The sequence below is a fragment of the Crocodylus porosus genome, unplaced genomic scaffold (assembly GCF_001723895.1).
Source record: "Crocodylus porosus isolate Cpor-Errol unplaced genomic scaffold, CroPor_comp1, whole genome shotgun sequence".
Taxonomy (NCBI): domain Eukaryota; kingdom Metazoa; phylum Chordata; order Crocodylia; family Crocodylidae; genus Crocodylus; species Crocodylus porosus.
Genome location: NW_017728910.1, coordinates 33,266,638 through 33,281,572, shown reverse-complemented (window position 1 = coordinate 33,281,572; position 14,935 = coordinate 33,266,638). Strand labels below are relative to the sequence as shown.

The 14,935-nt window shown below is 40.9% G+C and overlaps 1 protein-coding gene across 4 annotated transcripts in view; it reads right to left on the bottom strand.

Annotated features, from left to right (window-relative positions):
- The window catches only part of TFDP2 (transcription factor Dp-2), a 136,606-nt gene that overhangs the window by 19,227 nt on the left and 102,444 nt on the right, over positions 1 to 14,935 (bottom strand). For 3 of the 4 annotated variants that reach the window (XM_019532988.1, XM_019532990.1, XM_019532991.1), the window contains 5 exons: positions 14,619 to 14,666; positions 8,864 to 9,026; positions 6,611 to 6,757; positions 2,832 to 2,900; positions 475 to 626 (listed from right to left, as the gene is read on the bottom strand). In XM_019532988.1, coding sequence (XP_019388533.1) covers positions 475 to 626; positions 2,832 to 2,900; positions 6,611 to 6,757; positions 8,864 to 9,026; positions 14,619 to 14,666 — 579 coding nt within the window. The remainder of the gene's footprint in view (positions 1 to 474; positions 627 to 2,831; positions 2,901 to 6,610; positions 6,758 to 8,863; positions 9,027 to 14,618; positions 14,667 to 14,935) is intronic. The other variant, XM_019532989.1, reaches the window with a different exon arrangement.

Sequence of the window (14,935 nt, the reverse complement as noted above, 5' to 3'; positions counted from 1 at the left end):
CTCAGGTTAGCAGCAAAGAAAAGCTCACAACTAAATCTCAGGCATAAAAAACCAAAAAAATTAAACATTTTACTCCTCTGTGTCTTTGTACCCTTTCTAATGAAAAATTGTGAATAGTAAAGAAGACTTAATATTTATTTGTTTTAATAATTGCCTATTTTTGTATCTCAATTCTGAACAAACTAGATTGCCAAACAAATCCAACTATTTGTACAGCAAAAACAATCCACTTTATGCAATCAAACTCTCCTATATATGAACTGTGGCTGCTGTCCTAGATGGAAGCCAAAGGATGATAGCCATGAAGTTAGCCTTATGCAATCAAGTGGTGGTCAGATGCATTGAAAGAAGTATCAGAATAAAGAAGTTAGATTCAGTGTGAAGTGCACTGGCCATTTTTGTTCAAAGAAAAATCCCATGCTGACTACAAAGAAGACTGGAATAATCCAGTATGCGTTTCCACATCCCACTTACTTATCACTTGATATGCTGCAGTCTATAATGGTTCTTTTGCTAGTGTTGACTATTAGGAAAGGGAGCTGTATTGTAGAGTTCAAAGCTGGAGGGCCTTGATTCTGTTGTTCATTTTGTTGATTTCTTTGTACCAAGTTTTTGAAAGCTATTTGCTGTTGAAAGAAAGGGAAAAGTGATCAAGGGATAGTCAAATGTACATACAAACACTTCCTTGAGCTAGGATTTCACAGGTCTTGTATTAACCAAGTATCTCCCACACCTGTCTGGCATCGCTCCAAAGAGGAAGCAACTAAAACCTCAGTTTTTGCACCGCCAACCAACCTGGCCAGAGGCAGAAAGGAGTGGATGCTGCACCTTTTACAAGGGTGGCACAATAAACATCTTCCCATGCAGCTCCTGGAGTTCTGGGAATGAGGCACAGTATTGAGCAATTGCACCCAGGGCAGACAGGATTTCTGTGCCATTTATAATGAGGATCTGAGATTTAAGGGCAAAACAGAGGCTTTATCTGACAGCTGGGTGCTTATTCAATTAAACTGGCAGAAAGTTTAAACATAAAAGCAATGCTTAAGGCCAAATTTAGTGGTATATATGGCAAACAGAACCTTCAACAGATCCCTATTCTCCTTTCCATCCATCATCTCTCTCCTTTGTTCCACAACTTCCAGTCCTTGCAAATCATTAGCTTTGCAAACATTCCCTTCACACTACCTCTTATGTGTTCTCTTTGTTCCACAGCTCCTCTTTTTCTGTGCAATTTTTAGTAAAGGGACACAGGTGGGCCAGAGACCTGGGATTGAGTATGTATTCCTGACATGCAGGGACTGAAGATAATCTGGGATTTGTCTCCAGTTTGGGGCGCAACTGAATACAGACAGTAAGAGAACAGGCAAATAAATGGAAAGAGTTGCTAAAAGTAATTTCAGCTATGAAAAATATTTAAAAAGTTGAGTAAAATCAACTACTGAAGAGGTATTATAAAACACAGCAGTATTGAAAATGCAGACAAGCAAAGGAAAATCTTTTTTTGAATTAACAGTTTAGGGGCTAGATTTGCTTTTCACTTCCTCTACAATTCCTTCCGTGTTGTTCATTGCTGATCTACACTGGTCCAATAAGGTCAGAATTAGGCCCTACTGGGCGCGTCTACGCGAGATGCCACATTGCCATAGCAACAAGCTATGGCAACATAGCTCATCAATACAGCAGTATAGTGTTGGCAGGTGTGAACCATGACACCAATGCTACTGCGCAGCAGCTCATTGCTACTGTGCAGTAGAGTCAGAAATGACCTGTGTGCTGCTATGACTGTGCAGTTACTATGCAGTCATTTAGTACTTGCTTTAGCAGTACTTGCTGTGCAGTAGCAACAAGCAAGTACTAAATGACTGTGCAGTAACCACCGTTACTGCGCAGTCCTGGTGGCGCACAAGTCGTTTCTGACCCCATTGCGCAGTAACACCTGCTTTAGCAAGTACTAAGTGACTGTGCAGTAACAACTGTGCAGTCGGGTGCATGTGTAAATGCACTCACTAAAAACGATTTTTGCTACTGAAAAAATCAGGAACATCAGAAAGCTCTGAATGTCAATGCCTATCTGATGGGATGCAAAACTGCTTTGTTATATTTGCACCAAGATGAAAAAGTTTTCAGCCTCATTACCCTATGACTTTAACTCATATGATTTTTATACAAGAGCTCCATTATGTTAAGTATTCATAACCCAGGCATACATCCAAATACTATAAATACAGTTACAGACTTTAAAATAAAGAAGAAGAAATGCCTATCTGCAAACAAAAATGCATTTGAAGTACAACACTTCTTTATTCCAGGCCAAATCAGCAGATTTCATAAAAACTTTCCCTAGGTGACTACTTCAGAATGTGAAATAAGTACCAATGCCAGACTCATTAGTCTTTTATATTAAGCACCCTAACATTTAAGTTCCCCAGCAACAGAAGATTCTGAGCTATAGAATGCACAACTAAACCCATACAAATGTGTGTCAAAACTGACATTTTTTAATTGCTAGAGGATGAAATGGGAGGCATATGGTCCTGCTCCCTTTTCCACTGGAGTCAGTAGCAAAGATACAGGAGGGGGATGTTTACAAACTGTATAGATTACAATGGACAGGACATATTATTCTGCTGCACAGCAAACGTGCACAGGAAGGCTAAGACTCAAAGAATGCCAGGGGTATTTTCAGTTTAAACTGGGGCACGCACAGTAGCGCTTTCCTTGGTGCTAAATTAATAAAAAGGAATGATATCCAGAAACACAAGAGCTTATTAAAATGTTGGGTTTTATCCTGATGCTCCTGTTTAAAACAACATCAATTTAATTAAATTTACCTGCAATAACAGTTCTTGTAGCTGGGCTCTCTTCTGTTTTATTCGTTCAATTCGTCTCTGTTTCTCTATCTTTAAAACATAAATTTGGGCACATTAGGATACAAAACTGGAAATACATCAAATACCTGATCTTTTTCTCTGTGCAAAACTGAGCACTTTTTCTTTTTGCAGGGTGGTGGATTGCAACATAAATTGCAAAACCTTATCGGGTCCTCCCAGAAGCCAAGTGATTTCTCCATTTTCATGTGAAGTATTCATGAGGAGGATTCCCCAGGAATCAGAATTTATACAGCATCATTGTAGACTACACCCTACTGCTCCATGTTCTTTCCCAAATATGGATATGGACGCTATAGTGTCCACTCCACAAAAGTTCCTATCTATTCAGGACAGAAAGGCAAACAGAAAGAATTGGCTTAAGATGACCTAGAATGGCATGCAATAGTGTACTATCATTAGGCTAAGAGTGAACACCTTTTTTGACTGCTAATCTGAAAGAAATGAGTAACCAGACAAAATGCAAGAAGGAATGGAGAGAAACAGCTTGTCCATTTTGCACTAGCAGGGAGGCAGTTTCCTGTAGCATTGCAATGCCACAAACAGAAAAACAAACAGATCTTGAAATTACCATTCAGCATTTGGAATAACTGTATTTCTGGACCATGATATCAGGCTACCAGTACAGCAGACTCTATACTTTAGATCAGGGAACATCCTGTTTAAACATTCAAATGATATAGCTCAAGTCATACATTAATAATACTGTGACGCTTAACTCTACTAGAAACCCCGCCGCAATGTCTTTTGAAATGCTATTATAATTGTCTAAAGTGTTTTCTGCATTTAAGTATAGGGCCTTGCTCCACTCAGAAAACTTAAAAGTCTATCAAATACAGTTAATTTTAACAGGTCTAATTTAGATATTCTCTCTGGGTGTGTCTACACATGATATTAATGTACTTTAGGCTTACTGCACAGTAAAATACTGTGTAGTAAGCATTCCCTGGAAGCAAGTCTACATGTGCACCCTCTTGGAAGCAAATTTGCTTTACCCTGCTCTGCCCCCCTGTAGCAGCCAGGGGGAGCTCCACTGGGGACTGGGGCACAAAGCTGGTCCTAATGCCCACCAGTTCAGGAGAGCTTTGCTGGCTGCAGTGGTAGCTGTCTTCTGGCTCTGTGCACATTGGGACAGAATATGTCCACGGGCCCAGAAGATAGCTGCCACTGCATCCAGCAAAGCTCTCCTGGCCCTGTGCACATTGGGACATACAGCTGCCGGGTGGGGCTTGTGTGGGGAAGCTGCCGGTGAGCCTCCTGCTGTGCAGGTCTCCTACTTGGCAGGAAGCCGCCTGGGAACTATCCTGGGTGTGGGGTAGCTGCCAACAAGCGCCATGTGCCCCCCACTCAGCAGGGGGCTCGCTGGCAGCTGCCTTATTTGGGTTCCTAGCCCCCGCCTGCCCCCCAGAGCAGCTCTGTGCAGCACAAAGCTGTTAACTCTAGAGGGCAGGCTGGGTTCCCAGCCCCTAATTTCCTTCTGGAGTTCCCAGCTCTGCATCACACAGAACTGCTCCAGGGGGTGGGTGGGAGCTGGGTTCCCAGCTCTGTGCCATGCAGAACTGCTCTGGGGAGTGAACTCTGCAGTCCTGGTGCTGAGTGGCTCTAGGTGGCACTGGGAGCTGAGCAGCGCTACGACCAGAGACAGAGAACTCCCTATCCCTTGTGTCCCCCAGCTGCCTAGGCTGACCAGGACCAAATTTGCTCCCAGTCAGCATATACACGTGCACTACTGCACAGTAGCTACTGGACAGTTAATCTAGTACAGAGACTAACTAACTGCACAGTAGCCTAATTTACTATGCAGTAAATGCCCTGCATGTGTAGACTGTGACACTTTACTGCACAGCAGATTAGTCTAGTGCACGGTAAAGCACCTTGTGTAGACATGTCCTATGTATACTAATGTATTTTGGTATTAAGGTAGCCTTAATATAGAACACTAATTGGAGAATATCTACAAACTGGTAAATCTACTGTTTTAAAGTAATGTTACTTCTTTTCTGTTAAATGTCACTTGACACAATTTAATATAGAAATGCTTTGTGCAATTGTAATTAAAGCCATAAACATGGAAGGGAATGAGAGTAATTTGATCAATCTCTTTTATTGCAGATAGGGCAGTGAGAAAACATATAATCAAAGTTTGTCATTTCACTGCAACATGATACACAGCAAAAAGTTCACTTATGCCTTCATATGAGCAGAGGTTAAAAATGGATTTGAATTAAAATCAAAGACTCTAAAAACACCACAAAATACTTAGTGTAAAATTTACTTTAAAATGATTAGGCACAGCCATTTTCCATGGCTATATCATATCAAACTGCTATTTTTTGACACAATAATTAAGACAGTACAGGTGTTTCTTTTTTATCTTCTCTCATCTCCTGCTTGCAAACCCTCAAAGGTGGATAGGACTACTACATAAAATACATTGTTTGTTCTGGACATGGAAATATCTCGTATTTCCCTCAAGTATGGACAAAATCTCACAAACTTGACACATGCTGACACTGAATTTCAGCTAGTCAGTGTAACACTTTGCTGTGAACACAGTGACATGTATACCTGTGTAAAGTAATAACTGTTTTCTACCACATAAGTGACATTTTCATAGGGAAAGTTTGACATCTCTGAAAAAAGAATCCTGCTATTTTCTGCCTGCTGGAAATACTGGCCAAAGACTCCAATATATGGACTTTTAAACTATTTCTTCCTTCATTTCATCAGTACAGGCAGTCCTCGACTTACAATGTTTTGAGTTACAACGTTTCACACTTATGACATTTATAAATTGACACCATTTCAACTTTATGATGTCAGTTTTGACTTTACAATGCTTGATCCAATGTGATGCCATGCCAGCGAACAAGTTTGCTGCATTGCTTATCTCCCTGGAGAACATCTGTTCAAACTTCCTTGGACATTTTCTTTAAGAAAGAAGACAAGACTCCAGAAAAACCCGCAGCCAAGACTCTTGAGAAGACTCCAGCCAAGAACCCTTCAAAAAGTCCAACCAAGAGCCTTTCAAAAAGTCCAGCAAAGTCACCTCAAAGAAGTCCTTCCAAATCAATATGATTGCTATTTACAATATAAATACATTAATGAAGCTATATTACTCATCTATAATTGATCGAATACAAAATTCTGGGGTAGTTTTGGTGAAAATAGGGTATCGGGCCTTGGTTCAGGAACCAATCCCCCATATATAACATTGTTTTTATGAGAAAATTGGTTGTGAGTTGCAACGTTTCGACTTAAGACATGGTTTTCAGGAACCAATTGTGTCATAAGTCCGAGGACTGCCTGTACTTTGCATGTATATATAGATTTCAGCTTTTCCTTTCTCCAAACTCAATTTCCTTTTCATTCATATCAATAGGTACATCAATATATTCTTCAATCAACTTTATTATAAATTCCCTTTATCACTTCTGTAGTTAATTCAAACTGCAGTTAATCTAGTTCTTAAACATTCTGTCTTACTTCATTGATACTTATTTTTGTCACAGAAACAAGATTTAGGACTGGATATAAAATATATTACAGCTCAAAAGGAGATTTTTACACTTACAGGCATGCTATCAGATTATTTTGCAAGATCATATTTTTAAATATTTATTATGCAAATGTAAAATTCCCCCAGTCTTCTAGAGTAGAACTTCTTTACTACCACAGAACATGACCTACATTATAACAGATTTCCCATCTCTTTTACTTACCTCTAGGTTTTGACATTCTTGAGCTGAGTTTGTAGGAAGGCCAATCCATTTGATTTCCTTTTTCTCCTTTGAAATGATGTTCATTGCCATCAGCACATTGAGGGCATCATATACTCTCCGCCTAATATTCTTCTGGTCATAAGCCTGCTAAAAAACCTTGTAGTGTTAATTATGTCAAGACCACAGTGAAAATGAAAGTTAAAATGAAGGCTGGCATTGCCTTTTGTGGGTTTGTCAAAAACATGAGGACATATAAATAAAAGCAGTTAAAGTGAATATGGCACTAATACAACTCTTTTAATTTATGGTATTGCTTGGAATAAAAATGTATCTTGTTTGCAACAAAATGGTGGAAATGCCTGGCAAGAGCAACAGCCATTACCAGCAACATTTCCACTTCTACTGAGAACATTTTCATACCATGTATTCTGATAATACTCCCAAGAACAAAAACAACAACTTAAGAGCAACACAGCAATAGGGCATGGAAAAATCAGACACTGACTACAATTCACTGACAAGTTTTCTTCATTAATACAGAGTGCGGTGGTGCTCAACCTCTCTAGCCCTGCAGACCAGATGAGTAGGGCAGGTCTAGTCTGCATGCCAGATCCCACACACAAAGTTGGTCCTCTGGCCTGATCCAGCATGGGGCTGGCATACAGGGTTGGTCAGTGGGTGTGATCCAATATGCTGGCATGACCTAGCATGGCAGGTGACATATGTGGAGGAAGGGGGCTTGCGTGACATGGCATGGGTGTACTTTGTAATCTGGTCTGTGGGGCTCCCTACAGGTCCAGAAATTAGGTAGTGGAGAGCAGTGACAGTATTAATTGCTGTGAGTCTGGAACAATTAATATTGTTACCATTCCCCTGCCACCAAATTTTTGGATCCATGGCAAACCCCACAGAGCAGATGGCATGGCTTCATGGGTCTAAGGTTGACCACTGATCTACTGCCTTTCCAACTTTGAATCTGGCAATACTAGAAAGTCTGGAAACCAGAAAACGTAAAGTTCAGGTGCATGCCAGTGGAACTCTGCCCTCTTCGAGTGATACCTCAATACATTCATGACATACATTTACTTTCTCCCTTTGCAGACACCCCACATCACTCAGGTGCTAGAGCAGATGACAAATGTAACACAAAAACTAGAGCCTTTTCTTTGCTAAGACAAAGTATGTATTTAGTTGAATTATACCCACATACATTCCACTCTCAAACACTGTCTACTTCACAGAAGTGATCCCATACCAGCTGAATGTTATGATCTCTACATGTCCTGTTATAACCCCTTCACTTTTACACACAGGATTCTAAGTTTATATTTTCACTCACCTACTCTTAAATCTCATATCCCAGCTCATTGCTAAATGTTCTCCAAGGCAGGAAGACTCTTGACATTACTGACACAATGTACAGAACACAGCACTGAAGCATACTGAATTCCTCAAGATATATAGCACCTCTTTCTTTTGCTAACATACATAGGGAAGGTCAAGCCGTACAGAGGACTAGGACCACCTCAGATTTCCTTGTATTACAGTTGCAGATCTGACACAACATCCATGTCACTAACCCAGCTCTGCCACATGACACAGTGAAAGCAGCTAGAGGCCACGCAGGCAAATATTAAGGGCTATCAGTTTGTTGGAAGGGACTGGGAGAGTGGTAGAATAAAACTGTGCTGCCAATTAATTTACTGCTGGGAATACTTAAAATTCTTTTGTATTAACAACTTCAGCCAACAAAACCATGACCGTACCATATCCTACAGAAATATAATTTCCATAGAAACTGATTTTTCTCCATCATAGCAAAAAAGGATTACAGTCTAATATAATAACCTCTGCAGTTTTGTATGTACATATACATTAGAAACTGTGCACTTAAGTGTCCTCCATTTCAGGGAGACCAAAGCACCTCATTTTCTCATGTAAGTGAGAAATTCGCCTTAAGTGAGGAGCAGAATTTTTAAAAGCCAACTTTAAGGCAGCCTTTCAACTCAGTACCTTTTTTGTTGCCTTCTACAGAGTATTTAGTGGAGGTAATTCTATATTTAAAATTGAATCTGTGTTATACGTATTGTGCGTTTATTTTTGAGCAGAAAGGATTGGGCCTAAGTCTATAGCTATGACCGGAAGAGAATAAAGAACATGACCAGTCAGATCAAAAACAGAATGAGTAGATTCCAACAGAACCCCAATAATTTTGTAGCAGTCAATAACAAGTAACATAACATATCCACTTACCGCATCTGTAGCTAAGTGGCTGTTAGAATTTGTGAATTCTGATACCAGTTCATCAGCCACTTCATTGTAGGATGTTGTTCCTTTCCGTTGGACTTTTTCACACACTTTCATTGAAAAATGCCTCAGACCCTTTCCGTTTTTATCTCCTTTTTTGCTTCTTTTGCTGAGAGAGAAAAATAAGTAATTGAGATGCATGGATTTTTTATTTTATTTGGTGGAGCAGCAAAAGGTTAAGCTTTCATAATAGCTTTGGAGAGGAAGATGGCTGGCTCCAGACAACTGGTGTCACATATTTATGTAAATTACCAGAGCCAATTAGATTAGTTTTATTTTCTTTAGTTGGGAAAAAGAAAATTTAAAATGTTAGTGTTAAAAAAACAGATCCTTTTGGCTCAGAAAAATTCTGTTTAATACTTAGAAATGACATGATGACAATTGCATCCAAAATGAGCAATGAAGTGAAATGGAAGTTTGGGTGTACAGGAAACAAAGAATCAGGGCAATATATAGATTGGCTTATTTTAACTTCTTTGGATCCAATCCCACTGATATCATGGCGAGTAATGCAAAATTTTGAAAAAAGCACCTGTCTGATATGAAAGGCAAAGTGATTTAAGGACAAGGAGCAGCAAACAGGACCAAGGAATTTGAAAAATTTCTGGGATCTCAGAGTGGAGACCCCTAAATGCATAGAGCCACTTCTGTCTCTGTTCAGGGCTAGACAAACTTTTACCATTTTGGTACAGCTGTTGTTGTGTTAACCTGGAATTTTGTCTTTTTCTCATATCTCCTCTCCAAAATGTTGAAAGCTACTAACAAAATATTGGTGTAAACCAGGTGTTAAACATCTGGCCTGTGAGCTGAATCTGGCTCACGGGGCGGCTTTCAAAGGGATCAGGAATTCAGGGGCAGAGCCGGCCATTGAATTCCCTGCTATGCTATGAAGCCCTGCTATGGATGAGCACACATGTTGGTGGCAGGGTGGGAAATGAATGATGGCTATATTAACCCCTACACCCTGCTTGCCTCATCGCTTCTACCACTTGCTCCCTACTACACGCTTGTCCTGTCATCCCTGCCAGGTCCAGATCCATCCCAGAAGGTTCCTTATGGTCTGAATCCAGCCTGTGAAATGCCCTAAGATCCATTTCCAGCTAGGGGCACAGGTGTCTTTGATAGCCCTGATATAAAACAATATTGATTTCTGGCACATTATACATATTATCCATTTAAAATCTTTACAAAAGCTTCATATTTGCCAGAGGTGACTCAGTGAGAGAGAAATTCATCATCATCAGTTGGTAGATGTCAGACTAAAGCAGTCAGCTGTCAAAATAAATTTGTTTCAGATTCCTCATCCACAATAGTTAACCAAATAATGGAGGTGGGTAATAAAATGATATCAAACTATGGGTCTAGCTACTGTCCAGTTTAGTCAACAGCATTACTGTACTTCAATGCTTATTTGGACTCTACATAATATTCAGAATACACTTTAATATTTTCAAAAAAGTGCAGTTTCAAACACTATCTCTCTATTAGTAAACCGCTGTATTATGAAACACTGAATCACCTCCTGGTAGCAAAATAAGATACAAAAAGTCAAGGAATCACAGTGACTACAATGCTAGGAGTGGAACCTAGAAAAATAGGTTCAATTACAAACAAGATAAAACAGAACAAAAGTATTATACAAAATAACTTCTATACATAATCCTTCTAAATTAACATCAGTAACATTGAAGTTATTAGCAAAAAGTGCTAATTGGTGAACCTAACTTTGGCCAGCCTTCCTGCATAAAGAAACTGCATGTTTTGAAGGCATGATCTATGTAAAATAAATAAATCAAGTAGAGTTTTCCAAGAAGTACAATGGGTATCTGAAGTTTTTTTGCTCAAACCTAACTGATAGCTGAGCAACACCCTGACCTCTTGCACACTCCAAGCCCAGGAGCTTGCCAGTGAGGCTACTCCAGGTTTCTTGTTAGCAGCCATTCTCAGGCCTGCCAGAGACCCAGAGCTGAAGGTGCAGAGGCTCAGAGTGGCCTCAGTGGTATCTTTCTAGGTTTGGAATGTGTCTACTGTTGTGGGAGGGTAGAATGTGCTGGGGTCCCTTGGTGCCAGGACTCACTGGTACAGTGGTACTGCAAGCCCTTAAGAGACCAAAAATGGAAGCCAGTATTAAAAACCATGACATTTTCTGGGCTGTAATCCTCAGTGATAGGATGTAGCTGTTGGGCCTGACCCCAATCATCTTATTCAAGCAAATGTCCTACTGACAGGACATTACAAATTTCTTAAAAACAAATTTCTTAAAAAACCTTTTCTTACTGAACAAAAGTAATAGCTCTGTGCTCTCCTGATGGTGGCAGAGCAAAGCAGGCGCTCTTCCCCTCCCTTGTGTACCTGTGCACAGCGCATAAGGATTCACAGAAAATTTCTTTCCTTGAGACTAGGGTGTGAAAGCGGGTAGGATTACATACCACAGTGCAAGTAGTGACTCGTACAAAAATGGCTAACCATGCAACCAATTTATGCTCTACCAGGAAATCCAAAGCCAGTGTTGGGGTAAAAATAAGTTCACTCTCTAAAAGGCAGAGTAGTGCAAACTCCATTGAATGATCCCTCAAAATACAAGATACTATTCTGCTGCTCAGCAGATAGAAAAGAAGTAGAGTTTGGTTATCCACAAACAAAGCAGGTCACTGAAATAACAAGAGGTCCATTCTGAAACTAAATGTTAGTATGCTAGAGGAGTACAATCTCCCATCCAGACCTCATGAACTGCTACAATATGATTTTTTTTAAAAATTTAACTGCAAAATGTTTTAGCTCTAGTTCGTCTTAGTCACTAAGTAATTTCACAACAGTTTGCCTGAGCAGCAGTATAAATGAGAACAAAAGCATTACTTTGGTGACATTCTTATTCATTCAGTCCTTTCGTGCCTGGAAACAATTTTTACGTTTGGAAATAACTTATGCTTTGTTATTGTGCTTAAAAATATATTAGGGGTGCACCAATAGAGATTCTGGGGGCTGATACCAATAGTCAATTTTTAAAGAGGCATGTTGGCCGATACTGATCCAATTTCTGATACAGGTGCATCCAGCTGGTAAGTGTGTTGTGGTGGAAGGGGAGGGGGGAGGGAAGGGGCATGGGGGAGCAGATCAATGTCCCCTGTGGTGAGGGTGGGAGTGGGGCTGGAGTAGGCGCTGCCCATCTGGGGTGGGGCAGAGCTGTGGTTCTTCTGGGGGGCACAGGGAGGGGGAGCAGCTCCTGCTGCTGTGTGAACCCCAGGAGGGCATGGGGGGGCCGTGTGCCCCCGAATCTGTGTGGAGGGGGCAGACTGAAGCTGTGGGCTGGGGCCAGGGGCCACACCAGGCTCTTCCCAGTGGGGGGGTGGGGTGTAGGCCACGCTGCACTCGAGGCATGTGGCAGTGGCAGGGGGGCATATGGGGGAACTATGGAGAAATATAGGGTGGCTGCAGCGCTCTCCCCGATAGCCTCTCTCCTAGCGCCGCTGCCACCCGCCCCGAGCACAGTGTGGCCCAGACCCCCCCTCACTGGCTGGAGCCTGGCGTGGCCCCCAGCCCCAGTTGCAACCCTCCCCAACCCCCCATGCAGATACAGGGGCACATGCCCCCCCCAACATGCCCTCCTGGGGTGTGCGCAGCAGCAGGAGCTGCCCCCCCTCCCTGTGCCTCCTGGACAAGTCGCAGCTCCATCCTGTGCCCTGCCCCACCTGGACAGCGCCTACCCCAGCCCCTGTCCCACTCCTCCCTCACTATGGGGAGCGGTGATCTGCCCCCCACACGATCCTTTCCTTCCCCCTCCCTTTCTACCACAACAGACATACCAGCTGCACGCAGCTCTCCATGCTGCTGGGTTGTGCTGTTCACTGCCTGTGTGGTGTGCTGCAGCTGCACGCACGCACGGGCGTTTATCAGCCAAATTATTGGCCACTTCAGGCCGATTTCTGATATAGTCAATTTTCTTTATATCGGTGCCAATCTGATATCAGACTGATGTATTGGTGCACCTCTAAAATATACACAATCATTGATGCCTTTAAAAAGGTACTGCTGATCACATGACCATTTTCATCAGTTACCTCCAATAATTCTTTGGGGCTGATGAGTTTAACACTGATAACTGCCAAGACTAGATTAAGAACCAGGGAACTACTAGGACCAGGGTTGTGTTACTGCATATAATGCACAGGGCCAGTCCAAAACCCACAGGCAGCACACAGGGTGAATGATAGGGCTCCAAAGGCCAGATCTGGCCTGCAGGCTAGTTTTCCAGCTCCCCTATTTTAGCCTAAATTATCACCCAAAATAGTAAAACAGAACTATTATGACTGGCAGGACAGCATTACTGTTTAAGCAGGTTGCAAACAAATTTGGAGGTGTATATAGCAAGGGATTTCAGATGTCTGAAATATTTGCCAGGATTGCTAAAAGAACAGAAAACTTCAGTCAGGATCTTTATCATAATATGCTTATTAACTCTGACAAGAAGGGTCATCTACACTGTATCTGGCTTGAAAGCCAGACAGACTTACTGCAGAGCACACAGACAAACTGAAGCTCACCTTCTTTCACTAAATTTTCCAAACTTCTCAATTGAGGTAACTAATTGGCTTATAGATGTAAACTGTAAATACAACTGGAAATATTTTATATTGTAAGGGAGTTCATAGTGAATACATTCTAGAAGGGATTTTCAGTGAGGCATTAATTTTGCCAAACTTAAAAATATAATGCAGATCTCTGAAATATATTTGATAAAAGCCAGCTTTTAAAAGCTCAATTTACCTTTTATAAGGCATTGGCTCAAAATATGTCTGAATCAAATATGATAGAACAAAACAATTACAGTAATACCAAACAGCTGAAGTATTCCAGGACAAGCTATACAGGAATTATCCCTCATTCTTGATTGTAACATTAATATGGAAACTGGAAGCAACAATGCTTTCAATCTAATGCATTAGTTACATTTTGGAACAATCTGTGCCAGTATTCTTCTAGTCAGCATTTCTGGTCGTAAAAAAAATCTGGTGTACCATTTCCAGTGCACCCAGGCTTTATGCCTTCATATTGTTTTTGAAATGTGTGTGTCACGGTATCAGTATTTAGTTAGTTTGATTATGTATTTTAGAGACATCTACCAATTTACCAAAAAAAACAGAAATAAGATCAGATTCTCTCCTTGGTAGTATAGTTACATTTTTCATTCATTTTTGAAGGATATGAAAAAAATTGTGTTTTAAAAAAGGAAAAGGTAACAAAACTACACTGGGTACAAGGTCAGTATGGAGTAGGAGGCTGGGAAAGACAGTCAGCTGAAATCTTTTTTCTTTCTATTCAATTAGCAAATATAAACAACTTTTTAGAGACTTATTTGGAAACAACGCGAAAATGAATGCTATTTGCTAACTCCGCTAGAAAAACAACTAGACTCATCTTACTACTGAGAACATGTTTGGTTTGTTTTTATGGCTATTGTTCTTCTCTTGTAATAGCATTTTCCATATTTGTCATTAAAAATATTCAAGCTAAGAAAGTACTGAAGGAATGGATTTAGAATGAAGTGCAGGATAAAGTTTCTGAAGAAGAATGGAAACCACTGAACGTGAGACCTAGACATTTCTCCCTGAATAATAAAGCTGAGTGGAACAAAACATCACATTTGAATCAAGAGTAAATCTGGGTATAAGTATACAGAAGGAGCACATTCAGCAATATTCACCTTTCTGAGAAATCTGATTCTATAAATTCCCGAGTCCGTTTTCTGTCCCTAGGAAGAAAGAAAGACAATTTAAGAGAATTTGACATCTGTTTTAGGTAGATCCAGAATATACATTTGAAGATAAGTGTTAGTAACTTGTGTTTGGGCATTTGAAAAAAAATCATTTTTAACATACCGTATTTTTCGGACCATAAGACGCACTTTTTTCCCCCCAAAAGTGGGGGGAAAACGAGGGTGCGTCTTATGGTCCGAAGGTGTGTGTCCCGGGGAGATGGGGCGGAGCTTGCCCGCGGAGGCGGCAGAGCCCGAGCGGGACA